The sequence below is a fragment of the Saccoglossus kowalevskii genome, chromosome 12, assembly GCF_978046115.1.
Source record: "Saccoglossus kowalevskii chromosome 12, keSacKowa6.1, whole genome shotgun sequence".
Taxonomy (NCBI): Eukaryota; Metazoa; Hemichordata; class Enteropneusta; family Harrimaniidae; genus Saccoglossus; species Saccoglossus kowalevskii.
The window spans coordinates 23691763-23717049 of NC_140652.1; the positions used below are offsets into that span (position 1 = coordinate 23691763).

Consider the following 25287-nt stretch of genomic DNA (forward strand, 5'->3'; position numbering starts at 1 on the left):
GAACTGTTATCATCGCGAATCATGTAACAAACTCTTCAATCAAGACATCTTTTTCATTTTAAAAATTGCTAATTACCTCTCTCAAAGACTATCATGCAGTTTTCAACCGAAATCCATGCCAACACATCGTGCTAAGACATCGTTTTGCTCCCGTAATGTAATGTTTATGATCACTACAATTCGGAAAACTTCGGGTTCTACCGGCAATACCATACGGCAGTGTGATACACAAATTACACAGTCTAGTTTTGTTATTGTATATCGATGGCTTGGTTCACCCATAGACCTTAGAATGATAAGGTCTATGGTTCACCTAATCCGCAAATAAGCTAGATTGCGATTACATAATGAGTAAATATACTTGAGTAGGATGACCCACCCGCTGTTTGTGGAAGAGTCGACTGAGATAACATGTTTGGCATAAACAAAGCATTTGAATTGATAAAGTGAATATGACGTCATGGCGAACCAGTGCAAATGGATATTCGCATTCGATTTTCGCCGATTTCACGCTCCATGCAGTTTATTTTAGTAAAAAAAACATGACAAATGGTTGGCAATCCTAATACCAATTAAATATCACAATTTCACAAAAGAAAACAGACAAAAATGTGTTGTTTTACGACGAACGTCCAGGTAAATTTGTGTTTGTTGTTTTCTCAGTTCACACATGTGCACTATTTTGAACTTTTCAAAAAACGTTGGCGGTACTTTCTCACACAGTACGCGCTTGAAATTAACACCAAGTGTTGTCAGGATATTAAACAATAAAAGTGTCGACGGGAGAGTTTTGCTACCATTTTTCCTGTTTTATGACCCCTGAGCTTCAGAAATGATTTATTTTTTTTAAAGAAATAATTATTATTTATGATAATTATTAGAAAAATAATCACATACAAAGTTCATCGACACTTTATAAAAAAAAACAAATATAGTATTTTAGTGATTTTGTATTATTTAGTAATTAGGAGATTGTATTTTGTTATTTAGTATATTGTTTTTATATTTGTTTTGTTTTGTACTTTGTGACCATGTTATTTCCCTCCGGGGATTGTGCAAGAGTCAATAAGTAAATAAAAAAAATACATATGGTAGAGGGAAGTTTTGCAACCAAATTTGCCGAGTTCGCAGTTTTTCGCCGATAAAAAAATAACTACGACAAAAAGTCACGGTTTTTCAGCATTTTTGTAATAAAGTAATTCTCTTCAATAATCCGCCCAAAACATGAACATTTCTACTAATTCTTGTGTTTTTTCGACGTTTTTCGAAACAAACCTGCGATCAGACAGCGAAATTAGAACATTCCGGAGGGGGTGCTACGGAAGAGCCTCGCGGGGGCTCTTTGGCAACGGCCGCAAACGTATCGTGTCTAGCCATTGGTTGGCCACATAGAGGTCAAAATACGCGTTGCATTTGGCTCTTCCGTTTCATGTATTTTTAAATTTCACTGCGGAAATTTGCGGTATTTGTTCTATCAATGCCTAAAGTTGGACGACTTTTGCAATGAAAAATATCAGGAAAGAAGTAATCACTCATCTTGGAAGCGTCCGTATGCAGGATTTCCGGTACCTGCAAGTGTAAAATGACCTTTGCGATCCGATAAAGGTGTGCATGCACAATTCTTTTATTTATGGTTGCGCATTTAATTTTATAGACGATGTTTAAACGTTTTTTTTTGTTTTTTTTTCAGTTCTACTCTAGTTTTCTTGTGTAAATAAGCGGCTACCATCATGTAGATAAAACAACTTCGAACAAGGTACGTCTTTTGCTGTATTCTGTATTATTGTTGTCTGTTTGGGCATGCGCAGTGCGTCGAGAATCTTCGCAAAGCTTCCGAATATAGCCGAAATACGTGAGCAGATTAACGGTGACATTGTACAGCACGATTGTACAGTGTGTTTGCCAACGAAATTAAAATGTGTAAACAACTCCAAAGCATCATGAAACCAGCGGAAACAATAGCGTCATCACTCCTTCTCTTTTCTACTTCCATTTGAACTCGTGGAGATTAGACTGTCGATATTTCTCGGGCCTAATAGAGTCATTTATTTTCAAACGCCGTAGTCGGTTTAACGACAAGTCTCAACGGGAACGCCACCAGACAATTTCCACATAATGCCGCACGAGGGCGTTTACATGCTATAACAGTCTCTCGGGCCTCGCTTGAAAAATGCCCTTCGTCATTTCGTTAAAACGACTACGGCGTTTGAAAATAAAAGACGCATAAGCATGATTTTCTGACCGCTCTGTAACTCTGTAAGGGTTACTCGGAACAAAACCAATTTTTTTGGTTGTAAAGGGAATACTTACAGCAACAGCAAGCGACAGTTTTTTTTATAGAAAATAGAGCACGGAAAAATTACATTAGACGATAAACTACAAGCACAGGGTCTGTCACACACATTGTCTAATCACCAAGGTCTCGTGACTGAAACCCCTAACATTATACTGTTTTCGCTGTGATTTTAAAACTGATTATTGCACGTTTCATGAATTCATTATTAAATATATTATGATCTTATGCAAGTAGCATTGTAATTATAATAATCAATTTTCATGCGACTTTTTTGGAAAATAACCAGATCAAAATTATATCTTGCCATAGTTTAAGTTTGTTCAATATTTGCTTTTGTTTTAACTTGCGCACACTCGTCCTTGTTGCCATACATCAAATTTGTTGGGTTATAATCGCAATAAGAAAATTATTTGTTTGTTCACATTACCCCCCCCCCCCCCAAAAAAAAAAAAAAATTTGAAGTGAAGTGTAAAAACAAATACAAATCAATGTCTACTGCTCTTTTTTATTCACAATAACTGGCAAAAAAGTAATTATTAAAAAAAATCAACTGATATAAGTAATATATCTGAATTCATAAATTGAACATACAGTAGTTTAGACGTGACACATTACAAAAATACCCCTAGCAACCTTTTTTAAAGACGAGAAAACCCACCCTAAAAACCAAGTAGTAGTACTATGCAAATTGATAAATGTATTGGAAGACTTTTCAAATTGTTCAGTTTTTAGTGTTCATAGTATTAGCTCATACAAGACAAATCTTATTTTTCGATTGCAGTCCTGGTGCCGAGTCTACATTGGCATGAAAGGATAATCAGGACTAAGAAGTAAAATGGGTGAATACAAAAACGCCAAATAAGGAAATAATGGACTCTAAATATTTTGTACAAAGCATATATTTACCAAATTAGAAAATGTAAATGCATAGTCCTGAATAAACAATGTTGACCGACCGAATATATACCAGGTGGTAAAAAGAACGCATTTGCCACGATATAAAATATTATTTGTGAGACTATTGTTATTAAAAATTCATAATATCAAGATGTCTCATTCATGATATGATAAAGCATTCATATGTCATAATCAAATATGGTCATAATCTGCATATTTATATATTAAGCATTGCAAAGCGTGCATTTAAAAATAGAATCATTAACATTCTACATTTTTTGTATCTACTTCCTTTTTAAAAAAAATTAGGTCTGATCAAGCACACTCCTATAAAACTGTAAACTGGTCTTAACTGCCATCATTGAAATGTTATTACAAATATTACTTTCCACAGTATTTTGAAGTCAATTTAAGATCGTATGTATGGAATGTGAGATTATTTTATTCATCCTGCAAAGCATGTAAGAATTTTTGATTTTTCCAATTTCTGGTTTCGATTATTTTTGATTTACACCAATTCAATTTAATTGCAACCAAAGTCGTGACAAATAAATGACACATTGGTGATCTTTTTTTTTTCATATTAACTGTTGTCCAATCCATTATTTTAACATTACTGTAAATATTTCCTTTTTTAAGTATATATCGCATATTTTTTTGTTCTACTTTAGATATGTTAAAATGGAAAAAAATTCAAACAAATACTGTAGAACACTTTATTTCCACTTGGAATTTATTTTCGCTATTTACGCTGAAAGGATGATTTCGTGAAAATAAAATCCAGCGAATATACTTTTTTTCCTATATTTCATATTCAACTCATCAAAAATCAGTGAAAACAAATTCCAAGGAAAACGCCCAAAAAGCCTTTTCAGTGAAAATTTATTCCAGCGAAAATAAAGTATTCCACAGTATCAGTCATTAACAAGGCATTATTTGAAAGTTACAGTACATAATAATACAATTCCAGCAACCTTAATGGATGAAAAGATAAAACAGCTGTAATTTCTATTTGTTTACTTCCTCTGTAGTAAACATAGCCCACAAGGCTAACATTATCCTTAATTGTTATATCATACATTATTTTAATGAATCAACCTCCTTCTAATATGAAATTGACAATGTGAGTCGCCGATTATTTCTTAAACCACTGAAAATTGGGGATTTTGTACTAAAATAAATGACAATACAAAACGGGTGGCACATAGTCAACAAATATAGAAATGATAGCTTATTCAGATTCCCTGGCTCATGTTGGAAAAATACATGATGACAAAGAGTAAAATTCAGATTACCAAGCCCGCTAAACCATACTGATCAGAATTGTTCCCAGGCTCATGTAGCATATGTGGATAAAAATTACAGATTACCTGGTTCTCTTTTACAGACAAGGTTGACACTACCCACAATTTAGGATTGATAATTCCAATTAAAGCAAAATACAAATTCTATACATAATGTATAAATATTGTCTTTAATCTCGTAATTCAACATAATTCGCTGGAAAGAGGCCATTTTTCCCATGGCATGTACCCCTCCACCATCCTGCATCAATCTATATAAAGGTAAATATCAAAATGGATTCAGTATAAAGTTGATAATTTCATGATCAAATACAGTACATAACAAACACATCAGGCAAAAACATGCCTTTTGTTTCAATTAGATCACATAGACTTCAATGAAACTACAAAATGTGTTTACTAAGAAATAAGTGAAGAATACAAACCTGTTCAATATTTGTGATGATATCATCCGGATCAAATGAAATCTCATCTTCATCCGCTATGAAGATATAAAAAAAATATTTAAACAATCGCTACATAAAATGAGGGATTACCAAGATTATAGGGACAATTGATCGTAAGTAAGGGATCAAAGTAAATTGATCAGAAATATGGGTTAGCAAAGTCAGAAGGTATATATTGTCTTAAATGAGAATACCATTACATGTATGTTGTTTACACATCTGAACAAAAGTTATGGACAGTGGAACAGACCATTAAACATATAGTGAACTAAATAGTGATCCCAGAGCCACCAATGCCCAGATTAGAACTGGTTTGTACCATACAAAAATAGACTGCTTGAAAATTCTGAGTGAAATTTTTACAGCAACACATTTCAATGCTCTTGCAGAGAATGTATCTCGCATGTATTAAAGTGATATGATATATAGTGTGGAATATCACTTACCGGCTTGATAATCATACACTGCTACAGCTGTTGGTCCAGTATTTGAGGGTACTTCCCCAACCTCTGCATAAGTATCATCTTCTGGTTCGTCAACTGAAGAAAACATATCGAATATGTATTGAAGGTATATATAGTTACATTCAAATAGATGTGTAACAATTGGAAATGATGCATATGGCAAACAAGATATATAGCTTTTTAACAATAGGTAGTCGTGCATTTCACATACAAGAATTTTTAATAATTGGAACTGATGCATATGGCAAACAAGATAGCTTTTTTAACAATAGGTACTCATGCAATTGACATACAAGATTTTTTAATAATTGGAAATGATGCATATGGTAAACGAGAGTTAACAGAGCCATCTCGATGCTGGGAAAATAAAGAGTATTTAAAGGTGTATTTTGGAGCAATGGATTGGCGAACAGGCAGAAAAGCAATTTCAAAGACTTTGACTTTGTTTTAATGAAAACTTGAAGTATACATGAGGGTACGTGCTATTATTTATTTTGGAAACTCAATTTTTAACTGAAGGAATTAAACTAAATTAAATAATCATGTTTGTTTATTTTGAACCTTAGACTACTGTTCAACTCGGGACGTTTAATTGTACTTAGCGTATGTTACTATGACAATCAACCAATTCGAGAAAAACAGTTGACAATGACTAAATGCATGGCCACAGCCAAATCGCTGTTTAATTGAAATAACAAAAATCAAAGAAAACAGAGAACTCTAAGACAGGAAGAGAAACACGAGCGATGTGGTCGAACAACATGCATTACGGCAGCCATGTTTGTTTCACCTCGATCAATACAGTATTACCTACGATGCACTATTCCCATAAGCGTGGGTATGTGGAAGTTCATAGCCAAGGTTCAGGTGCGTTTCATACAAGAAGATATAGACATAATCCCGATGGCAATAGGAGTTCGAAGGAAGCTAATACAGTTGATTTATAACAGTGAAGTAAATGGAAATCACTTTTCAGTCCTCGTTGAGGCACAAACGTATTTAAATGAGTTGGTAAACAAGAGACGGTGGCAACTCCACGTTGTGGCAAATTTACACACTACTACAGTTTGACTAAAGTTTACAAACACCACGGTCAGTCACACAAAGTCCCCCAAATTTAAAAGGGATTTTTAAATGCGCTGGGGAACACGAGACGAACAATTGTGCATATTTAGATGACGATTCCACATTATAACGCAGCGTGAAAATGGCAATTTAAACTTTGCTTGCAGATTTTCCCGGGGCAGATTTACATAATACTACAGTTTGATAACACGGCCAGTCACACAAAATCCATCAAAAGGGAACTGCAAGTTGTATAATGCCAAAACAGTACCATGATTTCACAACTTTCGAAATATGTTCGCTTTTATCGATGTCCACTGTACATCAGTAAATGTCTTCCCATTTCGCAAGAACACAAAGCCTAAACTATCAGAAATTCGTAACACATAATTCGAGTGATGCTATAACAAAATAACTCATCATATGTAAATTCAATCCATCGAAAAAGTATAAAAAACATTTTCATAAACAATTTTTATTATATAAATACACTTTGAAAAGAAACAAGATTCATAAACATAAATCTATTTGAATATATTCTCACTACAAATTACACAATACTTATTTTCTAATGGAGTTTCTTCACAACACAAACTATTGGAATCCATGCACACGTGTGAGTACTTTAATGACACATTTCATAGCTATGCCCAAAATAGTCCATCATTTATTGCGCAACTGTGGCCAAACGACGACATTCTGTTAACATCCACACATTTTCATAAAATCTCCATGCACTTTTTGACCTTTCATAAGTAAAATACACTACAATTTACTCCAGAAACAAATTTTCTTGGTACATTCCTACATTCTTGCATACTAATGAGGGGTTCAGACACATTCCAAGCTGAACAATTTTCTTGGACTAATAACAAAGCTGGTCAATCCTTTCCCAGCAACAAGATAGCACCTTAACAAATAAAACTGGGCGTATGGCGTACACAATGGTAACTGGCACGAGCACAGAACACTGCTTTTCCTTTCATAAATGGCAAACTGACTGTACCTATATTTAACTTCCTATTCATACCTCAAACTAGCAAAGACTAAAGTGTGACAAACCTGGTGCTCGGATATCATCATATGTATCAGCTGGAATGTCTTGATAATCAGATTGACTGGAAGGTGGTGGTGCTTGCGTGTCATCATACATTTCTTCAACTTGTGGTGGTGGAGCTTTAACATCTTCATACTCCACTGGTTCGGGTTCTGGTTCTGGCTCTAGTTGTGGTTCTGGTTCTCGCGGTGGCACCACTGTCTCTTGATAAGTATCCTCAGGTTCTGGTTCTGGTGGTGATGGTGATGGAGCTCTTGCTCTGGATGCTGCTTCTTCTTCTTCCGCTGCTCTTCTCTCCTACAAATAAAATGATTGCATTTCTGTTTGCTTGGCAACCCAAAAAACTTGGACTAATAAATTCAATCCTGTTCAGAAACAGACTTGCAATTTTAAGATTTCAAAGCACCTTTACCACAAGTACAGTTTTTTGCGATATCAAAGTTTAGTAATCAGCATGCATGGTTTTCAACATTAAACTAATTATGTCATTGAAATGTGATGATTACACATATTAAGAAAATCAGGCACTTAGTATGCTTGAATTTCAATCATACTTCATCAATCTTTAAGCAGGCACCAAGTCTTATTTAAATGCAAAAATTATTATATTTTTTTTTTGAGATCTATAAAAAAAATAAACACGTACCAGAGTAACATTATGACCAATGTATGCACAAATATCAAATAAAATTTGCCCACACATGCCACACACACACATGATTTAGTTCCAGAATTAAAAAAAAAGCATGATTTTGATGAATTTTTGCACTGAAATGGTCACCATTAGGTCATACTAAATAGAACCACATAATGAATCCACATGCATAATGTATCCCAAAATGTTTACGCCAGTCTGAGTATACCTGATATATTTGAGCAGGGGTGAAAATATTTTACTTACTGCTTCAGCCCTTTTATTTTCTCTTTCTTTATCTCTTCGATCTTTAGCCTCTCTTCTCTCTTTTTCAGCTTCAGCTCGTCTTCGGGATTCCTGAAAATGAATAATATTGTGTTGCCTAGGTGATATTGGCTCATATAATAATGTATAATTACGATCAATCTTTATGATGAAGATGGGTCTATGTTACATTATTTTAAGTTTTGAGTTTTTAACAGTTTTTAAGAGAGATATTTAACAAGGAGCCAATATTCCCATTTGCAACTATTTATAGTGAGGGATATCTAACATGCACTGATGAAAGGAACAGTACACATAATCGATAGGTATCATTTCCATCTATGCTTTATACCATGTGTTTTGTAAACAGGCAGAATTTACCATAAACACTCCACTGGCCCTTATTCTATTTAGAGAGTAAATAATTATTTTTTCTACCTCCATCAAAACTGATTTGGTAATTTGTTTTAATATCATTAATTTGATGTGCATTTTGCTGCAGAGACCATGTTTCATGTTTGGAACTGGGTGACAAGGTAATTTGACCCTTTTCTCATCACAATGGCATTATGGAAATTTAATGCACTGTTATGGCATCAACCACACCTAGTTGAACACAGGCGAATGCACCCCTTAAATCACATCCATTAGGGAATGAAATTCAACCAGTGGTTTTAGTCTATCAATGGAGTTTGTGGCACACTCACCCAGTGTGATCCTTTATGAATAAGAACTCTCACTGGTAAACTCATCATCAGTCTGAATCAACAGCTGCTAAACTGTGTGTGTGATGAAGCAAAAACTTATACACTACACTACACTACAACTTCTTCATTAATTCTGCTTACCTCTTCTTCTTGATGTGCAAGGTTTTCGAATTTTGATTTCAAACTACCAGCTGCACCAGATGCTGTGGAAGACAATAACACAGTGAGCAATAATGTTCTTCGCAAACGGTTTTCGGGTAGATGCACCATGCAGTGCAAATTGGCCAACTACAATGGCCAAAATAGTGTTATGCAAATTAGATGAGCCAGCTAGTACGTTAGTTTGTTAGTTCGACCAATCCAAAATTATTAGTGGATGAATAGGTGCAGTAGTTAAAAGGATGATTAGACAATTTACGCTCACCTCCCTGTGGTCTTGTTCTTTTGTAATTTGTTCCCTTCACCTCCTCCATATCATCAAAACTACCGGCCGATGCGTCCTTCCTTTCATCCACACCAAACTTACCACCAAATCCTTTGCTCATATCGACCTGGGAGGGATGCAGTTCAGTTTTAGTGGTATCTTCGTAACGTTTGGCTGATTGGTCCATTCTGTCAGTCTGTACACCGTACTTACCACCGAAACCAGTGGAGTAATCTGAAGTAGAATATATTTAATAGGTGATTTTCCGTTCAACTGCGAGATCTCGCGGGATGCATGAAAGATGCGCGTTGAACGTCTGCCGCAAAAATCGAACGATTTGATTTTGAACTCGAATTTCTTTATTTCGTAGCTCACATCTTCAACAGAGGAAAATTGCTTTCGAATACCCTCACTTAATCAAAATTGTCTATCATCAAATGTGTACAGCAAATTATTAAGCATGGAAATATCCCCCAAAATATTTTTGCGTTTGTCGAATCCTACGCGATGTTTGACGCCACTACGATGCTATGACCTTTGTTTGTCCTGTTTTTACATTTGATTTCATGGAAAATGGTCTATTTACTACTAGTACCACTCTTTTTGAGTTCATTGTGTACATAGTCTTCGTTGGATTGGTTATCTGTGGTTATAGCAACGTTGATTTAGTTTAATACTGGGGTATTATTATAGACAGTCAAGCTTTGTTTTAAAAATATATTGGTGTTCAGGAACATTTACTTATAAGTTCTGGTTTTTGAAAAAAGAAACTGAACTACCATATGTCAAAGTATGATCTGTTGGAAGTGATTACGTCAAAAAGCGGCACGATTTTTTTAAAAATGGGCAGCCTATCGGCTGAGATACATGTTGCTCTGTAATTAGGGAAAGATATGATCACAAAATGAACAAATCTGCACCCCTGTAGTATCTATATGTACATTATCAAAGCACTCAAACTTGCAGTTTTCAACAATAAGTTGAAAATATCACTTTTTACTTAGAACAAATTTAAGAGAGGTCTACCCAAGGTAAATATACACAAAGTACATCCATCATAGCAATTGATATTTTAGTTTTCAAGAAGAAGTCGAAAAACTGAAATGTTGCCGCAGTCGCCGATGGACAATTACTCATATGATAAGCTCTACTCAACAAAGTCGACAGCAGAGCTAATCAAAACTGAAAAGGCATGTTCAAGATACCACATTTAAAAAAAAAAACAATATGACTCTGGACGAATGGACGCACAAATGGACGCACAGACAGACAGACGGATGCACGGACGGTCGGAGGACATGTATCCTAACATGTATAATCTATGTATCAAATTTGAATGAAAACTGACAAAGCATGACCAAAATACAACATTTTTTAAAAACAAGATGGCTGCCAGTCAGCCATTTTGAATCAAATCGCTAAACCACTGCATGTGCATATGTCCCACATAAAGTACTAGTGATTAAAAAAATTAATTTAAATATTCAATTGCTAGTGATAAACTGTTCCAAACACGCATTAAATTGTGTTGCTGTATGTAAATGAATAGAATGCACTTAGGTGCTCAGGATATGTGCACATACTTGTTATATATTTGTTTTTGCTGAAAAAAATGCCAGTGTTCTCCCCAAAGCATTATAGTGTAGCAGACTGCTACTCTAAGATTTATGCCGCTATTCCGAGAGCTTTTCCGCAAAGCTGATGGGTTGACAGCAAAGCTGAAGAAATCCCATCATGACTGAACTAATCCTTTAAGTCTTATTGTCAATCTGTTACATTTACTCTTTCCGGTGTTCATTAATTAGCATAACATAAACAAGAAGCCTATCGGCTGAGATAGCTTCGCTGTTAGCAATGCACGTTTCAATTAAAGAACTGAAGATATCATTAAAAATTGAACAATATGTATAGTATCAAAGCAATTGGACTTGCAGCTTTTAACAAGAAGTCGAAAATATCACTTTTTACCAAAAATTACAAAAATATTCACCAAAATTTATGAATTAAAGATATCATCACGAAATGAACAAATCTGAGAGAGATCCACATGTAGTACCTATATATGTAATATCAAAGCAATCAGACTTGCGGTTTTTAACAAGAAGTCGAAAATATCACTTTTTATCAAAAATATTCACCAAAAATAGAGAATTTCAGATTTTGACATGAAATGAACAAATCTGAGAAACAACCATCCAAGGTACTTGCATATCAAATTTGAAAATATTCTGACTCGTGGTTTTGAAGAAGTTGAAATTGTGTGGTTGACACCGATGGACAGCGACAGACGACGGACAATCATAGGAAGTCGTGCGCTCTGCATAGGTAGTCGTGGGCCCTGCATCGGGCAACAAGCGCCCTGCATTCACATTTCCCGTCCCGATCAAATACATTGTATTGTTAGTTGAGTATTCAGTGTTCTCCACGAGGGGTTTAAGAGGGGCGAAGTGCCTCTCTTTAATTCATTTGCGCCCCTCTTCAATTTGTAGCACCCCTCTATTTATCTTCAGCACCCTCCTTTGTTTTTGGTGACATGCTGTTTCACAGTCCCGGAAGATGTCCCGACGACGTTATTGAGAGACCTCTTAAACTGACAGGCAATAAAACAAAGAACTAAGAGATAGATAGTGGCATAGGTTACAACTAGGACAATGGATTGGATGTCTGGGGAAAAACTGGCTGAATAAATAAACAAAAAACTATGAATGGATGCGCGAAGTGATTGTCACAAGCATTGCGTTAATCACGCAATGGGATAGTCAAAACAAGTTTTCTCATCATTCCTGAATTAGCCGAGATACTTAAGAACAGGAGAACCAGCAACAATTTATTGGTCCAATTGCTTGTTAATTGCCTTTTATTGGCGAAAAGTAAAAAGAATCATCAAATAAATCACCAAAACAAAACGTACGGTAAACACTGAAACAACATGGATGTCACAGTATCTGATTTGACCTTTGTCCTCAGTACCCACAATGCAATCAACATAATGATTAATTTATTTACAGTCATCGGATTTGATTTTTCTTTTTCTTTTAAATGGTAATTTTGTTATGTGAAAATATTTTTCTTATTATTACTTGGGGTTTTCAACTATTACAATATTTCAGTGCATTTATAAAACCTATGAAAATGGAAATATTTGAAAGAAATTTAAAAGAAATAAATGAAAGGCTAGAATTTCACAACTTGTTCCATTACACTTTTACAAAGAATAAAATTGATATTCTTCATTTGTCAAAGTTTATATTTTTTTACACATCAAGTGGTTTAACTTATTCATCAAAATAATTCAAGAACATTAATATAGTACTTGTACACAGTATTTAATTGATGTAAATATAAAAGTGCTAAGAATTTCCTTTGAAATGTATGATTAGTGTGCTAATTATATGCAAATTAAATATGCTAATTATATGCAAATTAGCGTCCCTCTTTAAATTTTATTTGTGGAGAACACTGATGGCGTTCAAATGTAGAAAGCAAATAAACATGACAATGCCTTAGACTAGAATTAACGGGAAAACACAAGTCAAGTTCGCCCACACGAGAGTATTTGTACTGCAATTCACTATCAATTAATCTATCATCACTTTTAAATTAGCTTTGAGGTAAAAGCGATAGCCGACAGTGCCGGAGAAATGACTACATTCGTGACCTACCTACACCGTGGAAGACCAGACACAATTGAAGAAAGTTTATCGGTAAAACAAACCTTGAACCAGAGACACATTTTCCTAATCAGTTATTCATTTCCTTGCTAATTAAGTCAGGGGTAGAGTTTTAATGTTTAGCTAGCACAATTAACCTGCATTTTGAGCAGGAAAATAAATAACAGACTCTGACTGAGATGGATAATTCTGTAATGGCAACCAAGTTTTTTTTACTGTTGACATATGGTATGAAAATTACCAGCATATGCGCGAAGCTATTAAGGGAACAAAGGATTAGGAAGGGAGGGGGGTCAAATTCACGTAATCTTCAATTTTAATGACGATTTTATAGTTATAACTCCTGATATGAATTATATATAATTGTAACCAATTAACAATATTAACTAATGTATTTTTGGCAATTTATCACACTTTAATTAACTAATGTGTTTCACTTTATACAGTAAATCTTGTTTATTTAAAAAATGTAAACTATACAATATAATAATTAGTATGTAAATTAATAGGCAAATTAGTTGCAACCCGGGACAATTTTCTGGTGAGATAAATTAGCAGCTGGATTTGTGACCATGTAATATTGTATTTATTAAAACTTGTGTAGTAATTTTCATATGTTCCTTGCCAAAGTCTCAGAATATATGAAAATAAATATGACATTACACAGTCGCTCATTGGATATTCTTTATAACAAATGACATCAAAGAAAGCTTAAAAAGAAACTCCTATGTGCTGAGAGTATTGGAGACACATTAAAATTAATTCAAAATTTAAGATTTGCTTCTCAAACGAGAAGCTTGTCAACTAATTTTTGTCTGCTATTTGAGATGCATAACATGAAAAAAATGTGATTCACATTATTAAAATTTATAATACATACAGAAAATACATTTGATTTTTCATCCATGGTTTTTAGTGTAAATTATTCTAAAGCACCTCGGCGATGAATTCGATTTAAATCTGATTTTTTTAGAAATGGACTAATAATAGATAATATGCATGTTTATCAACATTAAACTAATCATGTCTGTGGATTACCTCAATGAACCAAATGAATTATTATACAAGTTAAGCATTTTATTATGCATAGATTTAGGTCTGTATATTGTTTCAGGGTTCACATGTACAAAGTTTCATTATAATGTGATGATTAATCCTAACTAAATTAGTTGAAAGCTGAAAAGTAAATTATTATGCAAATTAGGTAATTATTATAGATGTATATAAACCTCAAACTAATTTGATCATTACATTGTGTTAGAGTTCAAATGTAACAAGATTCCTTGAATTAAGATAAGTACTGTCACAGATCACCTATGTACAAAGTTTCACTGAAATGTGATTAGAACCAAAAATCATCATATATTATGCAAATTAGGTAATTAATATGATCTGATTTTAATTCAAAACTGATCGGGTCTGTGCTTTGTTCTGGAGCATCAACGTACCAAGTAAATCAATGTAACTAATTATGCAAATTAGTTGATTAATATGCACACATTTTTACTTAAAATTAATCAGGTCTTTGAATTGTTCTAGAGCATCTATGTACCAAGTTTCATTAAAAAGTAATGAAGTAATAGTACTTGAAATATCAAAATCTGAAAATCGATTAATTATGCAAATTAGGTAATTAATATTTCACATATCTGTCTGTGCATCGTCCTATGTAAGTTTCATTGAAATGTAATGATTAGTACCTGAGATATCAGTAAAAAAGTCGAAAATTGACTAATCATTATGCAAATTAGGTTAATTATATGTATGGATTTTTACCCAAACCTAATCACATCTGTGCATTAGTCCAGAGCATCTATGTACCAAGTTTCATCAAAATCTAAGGAATGGCTCTTTATCAGCAGAAAAGTCAAGGAACAGCTAGAAATTAGCTAATTATCATGCAAATCAGGTAATTAATATGCATGGATTACAACCAAAACCTAATCAAATCTGCACATTAGCCCAGAGCATCCATACACCAAGTTTAATTAAAAACCAACATACGGTTCTTGAGATATCAGAGGAACGGACAGACAGACACACACACACACACATACAGACAGGGTAACTGCAAAGACTCCCATTGTGTGCTTCGCACACGGGAGTCAATAAAACAGCTGATAAAAAAGATTACAGTTAAGAACAATGTTTTGAGGATCAACTTCACATTTGAGTAAGACAACATGACACCGTGAGTAACTTTCCCATTTGGTGTCATGGCGTCTTACTCAAATGTGAAGTTGATTCTCAAAACATCGTTTTTAACTGTGATCATTTTTACCAGCTGTTTAATGTCATTTGTAGTATAAAACTACTGCGGCATAATCATGTAATAATAATCGTGTTGTAAATTGATTTGCAAACATTTTCAGAAACAAATTTTACAAGAAGAAGTAGAAATATTTTATACCTTTCTGAGATTCGTGTTTTTGCAGTGATGGTTGATACTCCCATCCGACAGCTGCAGTATCCTTCCTGTCATCCTGCACTCCATACTTGCCACCAAAACCCTTGGAATAATCTGGTAAATCATACACAACATAAATTAATATAAAGATATTATCATGGTTATGCAATAGGAAATTAAAAAAAATAAATTAATAAGAAGGTTTGAGTGCTACTGTGTTCTTACAAAAAAAAGTTACATTGGTGTAAGTTGTACCCCAGTAATACTGTAAAATACTTTATTTTCGCTTGGAATTAATTTTCACTATAGGAATCATTCAGTGAAAATAAAATCCAGCGGGAAATATACCTTTTTCCCCATATTTTACATTCTATTTTCAAAAATCAGTGAAAATAAATTCCATCAGAGGTACATTACTTGGGGTTTGCAACGCGCATAGTACTGTATGGTGACATCATGTCAAGATCCCATTCAAGTCTCATCTCGTAGATAGCGAGACTGGTGCTACGACCTTCTGATATGACATAGGCGGTTTGTAATAAAATAATAAAACATTTATTACCACATTCATAGTGAAAAAATGGAATACATCGAAAATGTACAGAAAATATAGTTGAGTCATATTGTAAGCAGCTATTTTGATCCACCTGGACTTTCCAGTATCCCAGTTACCTCGGGCATGCGCATTTGCATTTTTCTGAGTTGGAACGCTTATGCGAGAGCGAGATTGAAACGTGATCTTGGTATCATGTCACCGTAGTTGCAAACCCCAAGTAATGTACCTCTGATTCCATACAAAATACCCAAAAAGTCTTTTCAGCGAAAATTAATTCCAGCTAAAATAAAGTATTTTACAGCAGTCAACAACAGAGATTCTTACAAGAAGCATAAATATAATGACCACAAGATAATGTGCACATTAGCACTGACTCGTAAATAGGCAATGTTTCGTTGATCATATATTTCTGTGTTTTGTATAATTTTTCAATCAAGCAATGACAGTTAACAAACTATGGCCATGTAACTTGTTGGAACATGGAACTAATCTTATGTTATTGATACATTATATATTATATACAATGGTGTCATATACTGTAAAATACTTTATTTTAATAGCTGGAATTAATTTTCACCAAAAAGACTTTTAGAGTGTTTTGTATGGAATTTATTTTCGCTGAATTTTTACGAGTTGAATGTAAAATATAGGAAAAATTGTATATTTACTGGATTTTATTTTCACTGAATCATTCCTTCAGCGAAATTAGTGAAAATTAATTCCAAGTGAAAATAAAGTGTTTTACAGTACTGGTTAATACAACCTAAACTTCCTTAAAAGTTGACACACATCACATGCCTGCCTACTGTGAAATAAAATAAACTTAAGTAAGTTGACTGTGAATCTCAAGTTTATTCTAGGATACCAATGTACTTACAACATGAGAATGGTCGCCAATGTATAAGCCTCTTACCTCGATGTAACACATTCTCATCTATTTTTATGCCAGCATAACCGTTACATAATTCTTCTACCTTCAGGGAGATTTAAACTACACCATTTTCAAACCCTTTTAAAAGTTGCATGAAGTCTTCACATTTTTTTTTTTTATTAAGTTGACAAAAGATACATCGATGTGATGAAAAGCAAAAAGCCAGAAGTGAACATGGTATGAATCGGTATATTTAAAACAAAACCAAGTAGTGAAAATTTCTTTTGTGTTTTAGCTAGGGATATTTGCAAAAAAATGCCTTCAAATCTTGAAAATGTGAACATTTCTATCATTTGAAAATTGAAAAGTTTACAGTGCTAAAAACTCTCTAATCTGTGACATTCCACACTACAATGTAAATATACAACAGGATGTGTCTGATAAGTGACAATACTGTAGAAGACTTTATTTCCGCTCAGAATTTATTTTCACTATTTTTCGCTGAAGGGATGCTTCAGTGAAAATAAAATCCAGCAAATATACTTTTTTTTCCTATACATGTATTTCACATTCAACTCATCAAAAATCAGTAAAATTCCATACAAAACACCCAAAAATCCTTTTCAGCGAAAAATAATTACAGCTAAAATAAAGTACTTTATAGTAATACCTTTTTGAGAATCATGTTTTGCACTTTTTTCCTTGTGATCCCAGCCAACAGCTGACTTGTCCACCCTGTCAGTTTGTACACCGAATTTACCACCAAATCCTTTGGAGTGATCTTGTTGTGATTCATGCTTCTGCAACTTGCTCTGATAGTCGTAACCAACCGCTGCCTAGCGATACGAAGCAGAAATTATTGTGAGTATGTACACAGTACAGTATTTGACATGAATTTAATAGAATCGTGAAAATTCCTTATGCCTTGTGTCTCTCATAGTATGTGACTGATATGTAATCGTATTCTCATACTGCCTCAGTTATAGCCTTAATATAATTATTCATCTATTTACTCCTTATAATAATGATTTAACGAGAGATAGCAGCCAGAAATGGCAAGGAAAAATGTGTTGAACTGTGTAAATATTTGCGTTCTTTGACGGATTCTATTTCCAGCACTTCTACATCCAATGTTACAAAACAAAAGAAAGTGTTTGAATGTGAAGTGTAAGTGATGCCCATTTTAACATTCGACCGCATCCAAAACACTTTTATCCGGAGTCAGATGCTCAATAATATTTTTTTTATTTGCATCCAGTAATTCAAAAACCTGCCAGGAAATTAGAAGCTCCTAATATTTCCACGTGTTATTTCAACAACTTGAAAGAATTTACGGTAATTAAGTTTACAGCCAGAGACAGCGCCCTCAAGTTTATGCATGCACTGGCTGGCAAGACTGTTATTTAATTTTAATTTTCCTTCCAACAATTCAGTCACCTATAATGTTTGGAAGACCAACTATTATAAAATGTATATTGCAAATATGAATACAATAGCTGACCTATCAGGACCTTATCACCACAAGTTCCCGCTTTTCTTCACAAAATAGGCCCATTTATAGTCTGCTCTTTCCTTCAGAAGATTAGGACAAAAATAGCAAATTTTTTGAGTAAAAACTGAAAATTTATCCAAATTGTGTGTTGGCTCCAAAATTGGAGTTCATTTCCAGAAATATTGAATATAAAAAAAAAAAAGTGCAGAACAATTTGGGCAAAAAAGTTTGGTGGTGAAAAGACTATTAAGTATACTGTGGAATACTTTATTTTCGCTGGAATTAATTTTCGCTGAAAAGGCTTTTTGGGCGTTTTGTATGGAATTTATTTTCACTGATTTTTGATGAGTTTAATGTGAAATATAGGAAAAAAAGTATATTCGCTGGATTTTATTTTCACGGAATCATCCCTTCAGCGAAAATAACGAAAATAAATTCCAAGCGAAAATAAAGTATTCTACAGTATTCAACTCATGCTCACCTTGCATGCACCTATAAAAAAGAACAAATACAGTAATACGCAATTCAGGAACATAGTGGAGACCAAGTGCCCAAATCCAAAACTTTTGGGTTTTTCAAATTACAACAAAAAGTAGAGAAATGAATCCTGGAAACAGAACTTACTTTATCTACTCTATCCTTCTGTACACCATATTTACCACCAAACCCAGTGGTATAATCTGATAATAAAATGCAGTGTTTGATTAGAGTTGATTTGATTTGATCTGACAATGAACGTTGATTAGTACAAAATCAAACATGGGTGCCAGCAAATTACTGACACAGACTATGGAGGTCATCTTTAAAACCAGTGAGTGACTTTTAAATTTGTTGACACTTTATTGCTCAAAAACATTTCTAAATTAAACAAGTCATTGTCAATGACACGTCCCCGTTCCGTTCATATTTGAGTGACATATACATTCAAAGCAGATCATGACCGAAATGCACCTGCATATGTACAACACATTGTACTAAATCTGAACAAAATCCATGCATGCATGACTGAGATCCGGTTCTGGAATTGTGAAAATACATGATTTTAATGCATTTTCGGCCTTAAAATGGCCATCATTCAGCTATTGCTAAGCGGATCATGAAACAAATGCACATCTCTATTTGTGACATGATGCACCATGTGTGTGTGAAGTTTGAACTTGATCAATCCAGACATGTCTTGGATACGGATCCAGAACTGAATTCTTTAAGAAAATGGCCGCCAGTCGGCCATTTCGAACTTGATCCGAAAAAAAAATAACGTGCATCAAGGTCCTATTATGTTTAATGTAAGTACCGAATTTGAACAAAATCCGTCCATGCATAACTGAGATCCGGATTCGGAATGGTGAAAATGTGCGATTTCAATGCATTTTCGGCCTTAAAGCGGCCGCCATTTGGCTATCGTTAATGGGATCATGAAACAAATGCACATACATATTTGTGACATGATGTACCTTGTGTGTGTGAAGTTTGAACTTGATCAATCCAGACATGTCTCGGATACGGATCCAGAACTGAATTCTTTAAAACAAAATGGCCGCCAGTCGGCCATTTCGAACTTGATCTGAAAAAAAAAATGACGTGCATCAAGGTCCTATTATGTTTAATGTATGTACCAAATTTGAATGAAATCCGTCCATGCATAACTGAGATCTGGGTCCGGAATGGTGAAAATGTGCGATTTCAATGCATTTTCGGCCTTAAAGCGGCCGCCATTTGGCTATCGTTAATGGGATCATGAAACAAATGCACATACATATTTGTGACATGATGTACCTTGTGTGTGTGAAGTTTGAACTTGATCAATCCAGACATGTCTCGGATACGGATCCAGAACTGAATTCTTTAAAACAAAATGGCCGCCAGTCGGCCATTTCGAACTTGATCTGAAAAAAAAAATGACGTGCATCAAGGTCCTATTATGTTTAATGTATGTACCAAATTTGAATGAAATCCGTCCATGCATAACTGAGATCTGGGTCCGGAATGGTGAAAATGTGCGATTTCAATGCATTTTCGGCCTTAAAGCGGCCGCCATTTGGCTATCGTTAATGGGATCATGAAACAAATGCACATACATATTTGTGACATGATGTACCTTGTGTGTGTGAAGTTTGAACTTGATCAATCCAGACATGTCTCTGATACGGATCCAGAACTGAATTCTTTAAAACAAAATGGCCGCCAGTCGGCCATTTCGAACTTGATCCGAAAAAAAAAATGACGTGCATCAAGGTCCTATTATGTTTAATGTATGTACCAAATTTGAACGAAATCCGTCCATGCATAACTGAGATCCGGGTCCGGAATGGTGAAAATGTGCCATTTTGATGCATTTTCGGCCTTAAAATGGCCGCTATTCGGCTATCGTTAATCAGATCATGAAAAAAATGCATGTGCATATGTCCCATATAGTGTGTGATGTATGAGCGAAGTTTGAACATAATCGGTCCATGCATGTTCGAGATACAGGTGATCACGGACGCACGGACGCACGGACGCACGGACGAACGCACACAGGGCAAAACATAAGTCCCCGTTTTCGGACTCCGTCCGAACGGGGACTAAAAATATTCGGAAAATTGAAGACTTTCAGAAAAAAAAACCTTGTGCAGTTAACTAGAACTAGTTTTAAGAGCAACAAGAGTAGGAGGTTTTCTAAGTGGTCTTGTTGCAACTATCAAAAGCTGCCATCTGTATGTAAATAATGATTTTGAGACAGCATGGAACTGCAGTGCTGCAAGATATGTAGCTATCAAATTTGCTACCTAAATTGCACAACAGCTAACTGACACCCAAGCAATGAAAATACAGAGGTGTGGCCAACAACTTAAGGGATGACATTTATTTGTAGGAGTTTACCCTACCCTCACCTTGGGCTCACTAAAAATATCACTTTAAAATTTATATTTATCAAATAAAAGTAAGAAAAAATGTACAGAAATTCCATCTAAGTCAACAGTTACTATCGGCAATTACTTTGGTAATAAGTCTTAGATACATTTCAAATCCGATCTGAAAAATACAATTACATGCATCAAGGTCCCATAATGTCCAATAAATGCACCAAGTTTGAACAAAATCCATCATAAATACTTGATTTTGATGATTTTTCACCACAAAAATGGTCGCCATTCAGAATCAGATTTTAAAAGAAATTAATGTGCATATGTATAATGTAATGTATGATGTATGTGTGAAATTTGATTGTGATTGGTCCAGGCATTTTTAAGATACAGGTTCGCACACATGGATACATGGAGGTCAAAATATAAGTCCCCATTTTCGGACTGCGTCCGAACGGGGACTAATAAAACAGGTGAAATCTTGTGAAAATCAAAACACCAGTCTCAGAGAAAAATTTACATCGACTTCTACACTGCCATTTTGAAACACAGACCCGAGCATAGACTGTTCCCAAACTGGTACACGTGTACTACGTCATCCAAAACTGATGTTCCCAGTGCCTGTGCCTTGTTGTGATAGTGGACTTGTTCCATTCCCACAAGGAGCACAGGTTTAGGAAAGCCACAACCTATATGCTAACTACAACTTGGCATACAAGTCCTTTTCATTTTAAATAAACACAGTATTATTTGAATTACTGTAGAATACTTTATTTTTGCTTGGAATTAATTGTCACTATTTTTGCTAAAGGAATGATTAAGTGAAAATAAAATCCAGGGAAAATACCGTTGTTCCTTTAGTTTACTTTCAACTCAACAAATATCAGTGAAAATTAACTCCATACAAAACACCCAAATGTCTTTTCAGCGAAAATTAGTTCCCACTAAAATAATGTATTTTACAGTACTACAGTGATTGCATACATTAATATGTCACAATATGCATTTATTATGTTAATTTATGCATGTTCTCACTCCCCCCTCTCAGATAATGATGTGATCCAAATCACAGCACACAAACCCAAACTGTTGATTCCAAGTGTACAAAGCGTATGTGCCAAAGTTTTTGCTAATCACTTAGCTAGTTTGCTAATTAGGTGGCAAATTTGATAGCCATCTTGCAAAACTGTAGGTCCATACACATGTGTCCCACCAGTAAGACCCACAGGTGTTTGTGTTTGACCAGGCAGGAAACAGAGACAGTTTATACAGTTTTGATAGAAGTAAGCTCATAGCAGCTGCTACCATGCTGCCACGATGTGTGTGTAGCTAGGAGATATATGTATGCAGTACATGCACATGTTTACTTTGATATAATAGTGTTTACATTGACTGCCATTATGATAGGAAGACAGTCAGACATCCCCATACACGTACTGTACATGTACAGGTAGTGTCAAAGATGGAATATGATTTCTGAGGCAAAATGCATGATATTTACAGGCAGTACATGAAAGCACATTCACTCAGGATGGCAGTACACAATTCCTGACTTTATAATTGTCTTGTTTCGTCAGAACACCACTAGAGGGCTTAACAAAGTACCCAGATGACAGCGGTGTTCGGCGCTTGGAGTGGCGTTGAATACAACATTGGATGCACCCGATTAGCATCATGCAGGAATTGTACTACTGTGGAATACTTTATTTTAGCTTGAAATTAATTTTCGCTATTTTCGCTGAAGGAATGATTCAGTGGAAATAAAATCCAGCGAATATACCTTTTTTTGTATATTTTACATTCAACTCGTCAAAAATCAGTGAAAATAAAATCCATACAAAATCAGCGAAAATTAATTCCAGCTAAAATAAAGTATTTTACAGTATCTCCAGATTTGGACCTACAGGCATATAAAATGGTCGCACTCACAGTGCCCCCCCCCCCCCACGTTCAAACCATGAAATGGTTATGCAAATGAGCAGCCATTAGGAACTGGAAAGTCCCCAATATGGGCACTGTTCAATAGTTACCTTTTTGTGATTCATGTTTTTGTAGTTTTTCTTGATATTCATAACCAACAGCTGACTTGTCCACTCTATCTTTTTCTACACCATACTTTCCACCAAACCCTTTGGCATAGTCTTGTTGTGACACGTGTTTCTGTAGCTTTGCTTGGTATTCCATTCCCACAGCAGACTGAATAATATAAGCAAACACAAATAAAGCATAAGACTTTTATATGACTGATTCCGCTCTCTCAAATTAATGTCAACAACAGGACCATACATATAACACAAACTGTTTTATTACAAACCCAAAGTGCATACAGTGAAAGGTATAAAGTTTGGGACACTTAAGGTAGCGAGAAGGTTTTGTGACGTTTTTAAATAAAACAATCTCTATCTGTTGTCTTGTTCAGAACAGTAATTTAGGTTATATATATCAAAAGACTGAGTATAGAGGTGCAAGTTCGCACAAACTGGACAGACATTGTTTACATAATTATCACGTGACATCAAAAATGGCGAACCTTGTAAAAATGACTAAGTACGCGATTGCGAGAGCACACTGCGGAATTTCCTGGTGAAATTTAAGTTATGCATTGTCCGTAATCAAGTCCATTGAAATGCGTCTCCGATAATCAAAAGACCTATTATTCCGATTTCTATGCAGGTTTGTTTTTTTGTCCCCAAATTATTTCATACTTGGCACCTTTAACAGACTATTATTCTGTGACAAAGCATTTTCTTTAAAAACCCAGACATATTTCGCACCATCATTATCTTTTGAACGATAACTGCTAGTTTGAATGTCCTAGTCCGAACGCACTTGATTTGGCGGCGGTCCCAATGAGTCGTTCTCGATCAAAACTTCAACTCGAGAAAAACGCGAAAAACAGTTTTGGTTAATAAAACACTGTAGATTTGCTGCATTATTATAAATATACACTAAAAATGGCCAAAAATATTAACCACTGATATCATAGAACTCATAAAGAGTGTCAGATAATGAATAATTTCAAGCTCGAGCGCGAAAAATGAAGAAAACTGCTGGCATTTGAGTCCGTACTCCAGGAACGTTCGGATTTTCCATTGTTATGCAAACGAACAACGAGGGATAATCCTCTGACAAACATTACTGTCCCACTGTACACGCTGACAGTTTACAAACAAGCTAATCCTTCAAGTGTCTCAGATAAGACATCTAATAAAACGGTTTTCATTGTGAAATAAAATGGCCGATGTTTGAAAAAAAATTGCTGTGTCAGAGTGCGACACTGAGTGGCAGATTTTTCTTTGCCTCGTCTGTCAACGCTTTCTTTCTTTTCTTCGCCATTGCGTTAGAAAAAAAATGTATTAGTAAAATAGAATATTGACTTGGAAAATAAAACGATTTAAAAGAAAGTTGTGCAAAGTTACAGTACTCCTTTCGTACAACCTCCCGCCCGCTTCCGCTTTCCAATCACCTTTTTCTCTCGCTTTTGCGACCGCTTGTTGAATTCGACCGGACAATTTCCGCTTTTTTTTCGACCGCGCAAACCCCGAAATATCACCGCCCACCTGCTCGCTCGCGCGCATTTAAAATTCGGACTAACAGAATAATTTCCGAGGTTCACATTGTCTTATAATTGTCTTTCTGGTTTTTATGATGTTGAACAGCTGACAAAAGTTCAAATACTTTTTGTTTTAACTATATATAATTATATGCACGCAACCTGACCCTTTGACCTCGATTTGGCTTGGACTGAATATTTTATTTTAAACAATATTCTGACGTGAAATACAAAATGTATTTCAACACAAGTACGACAGGGTTGTCTGGGGTTTCTTTCCTGATTGTTGAGTCTTCGCAATGTGTTTTGTATAATTATTGTTGTTTTCCCCTG

The 25287-nt window shown here is 34.8% G+C and overlaps 1 protein-coding gene across 1 annotated transcript in view; it reads right to left on the minus strand.

Moving 5' to 3' along the window:
- Nucleotides 1–4648: 4648 nt before the first annotated feature.
- The window catches only part of LOC100371220 (src substrate cortactin-like), a 29351-nt gene continuing 8712 nt past the window's right edge, over nt 4649–25287 (minus strand). Inside the window, exons 5-15 of the mRNA XM_085506512.1 lie at nt 23432–23597; nt 19180–19235; nt 17734–17899; nt 15640–15750; nt 9559–9792; nt 9276–9337; nt 8431–8520; nt 7535–7826; nt 5390–5482; nt 4923–4978; nt 4649–4748 (exon numbers count right to left, since the gene is read on the minus strand). Of these exons, the coding sequence (XP_085362638.1) occupies nt 4668–4748; nt 4923–4978; nt 5390–5482; nt 7535–7826; nt 8431–8520; nt 9276–9337; nt 9559–9792; nt 15640–15750; nt 17734–17899; nt 19180–19235; nt 23432–23597 (1407 nt within the window). The 3' untranslated portion in view covers nt 4649–4667. The remainder of the gene's footprint in view (nt 4749–4922; nt 4979–5389; nt 5483–7534; nt 7827–8430; nt 8521–9275; nt 9338–9558; nt 9793–15639; nt 15751–17733; nt 17900–19179; nt 19236–23431; nt 23598–25287) is intronic.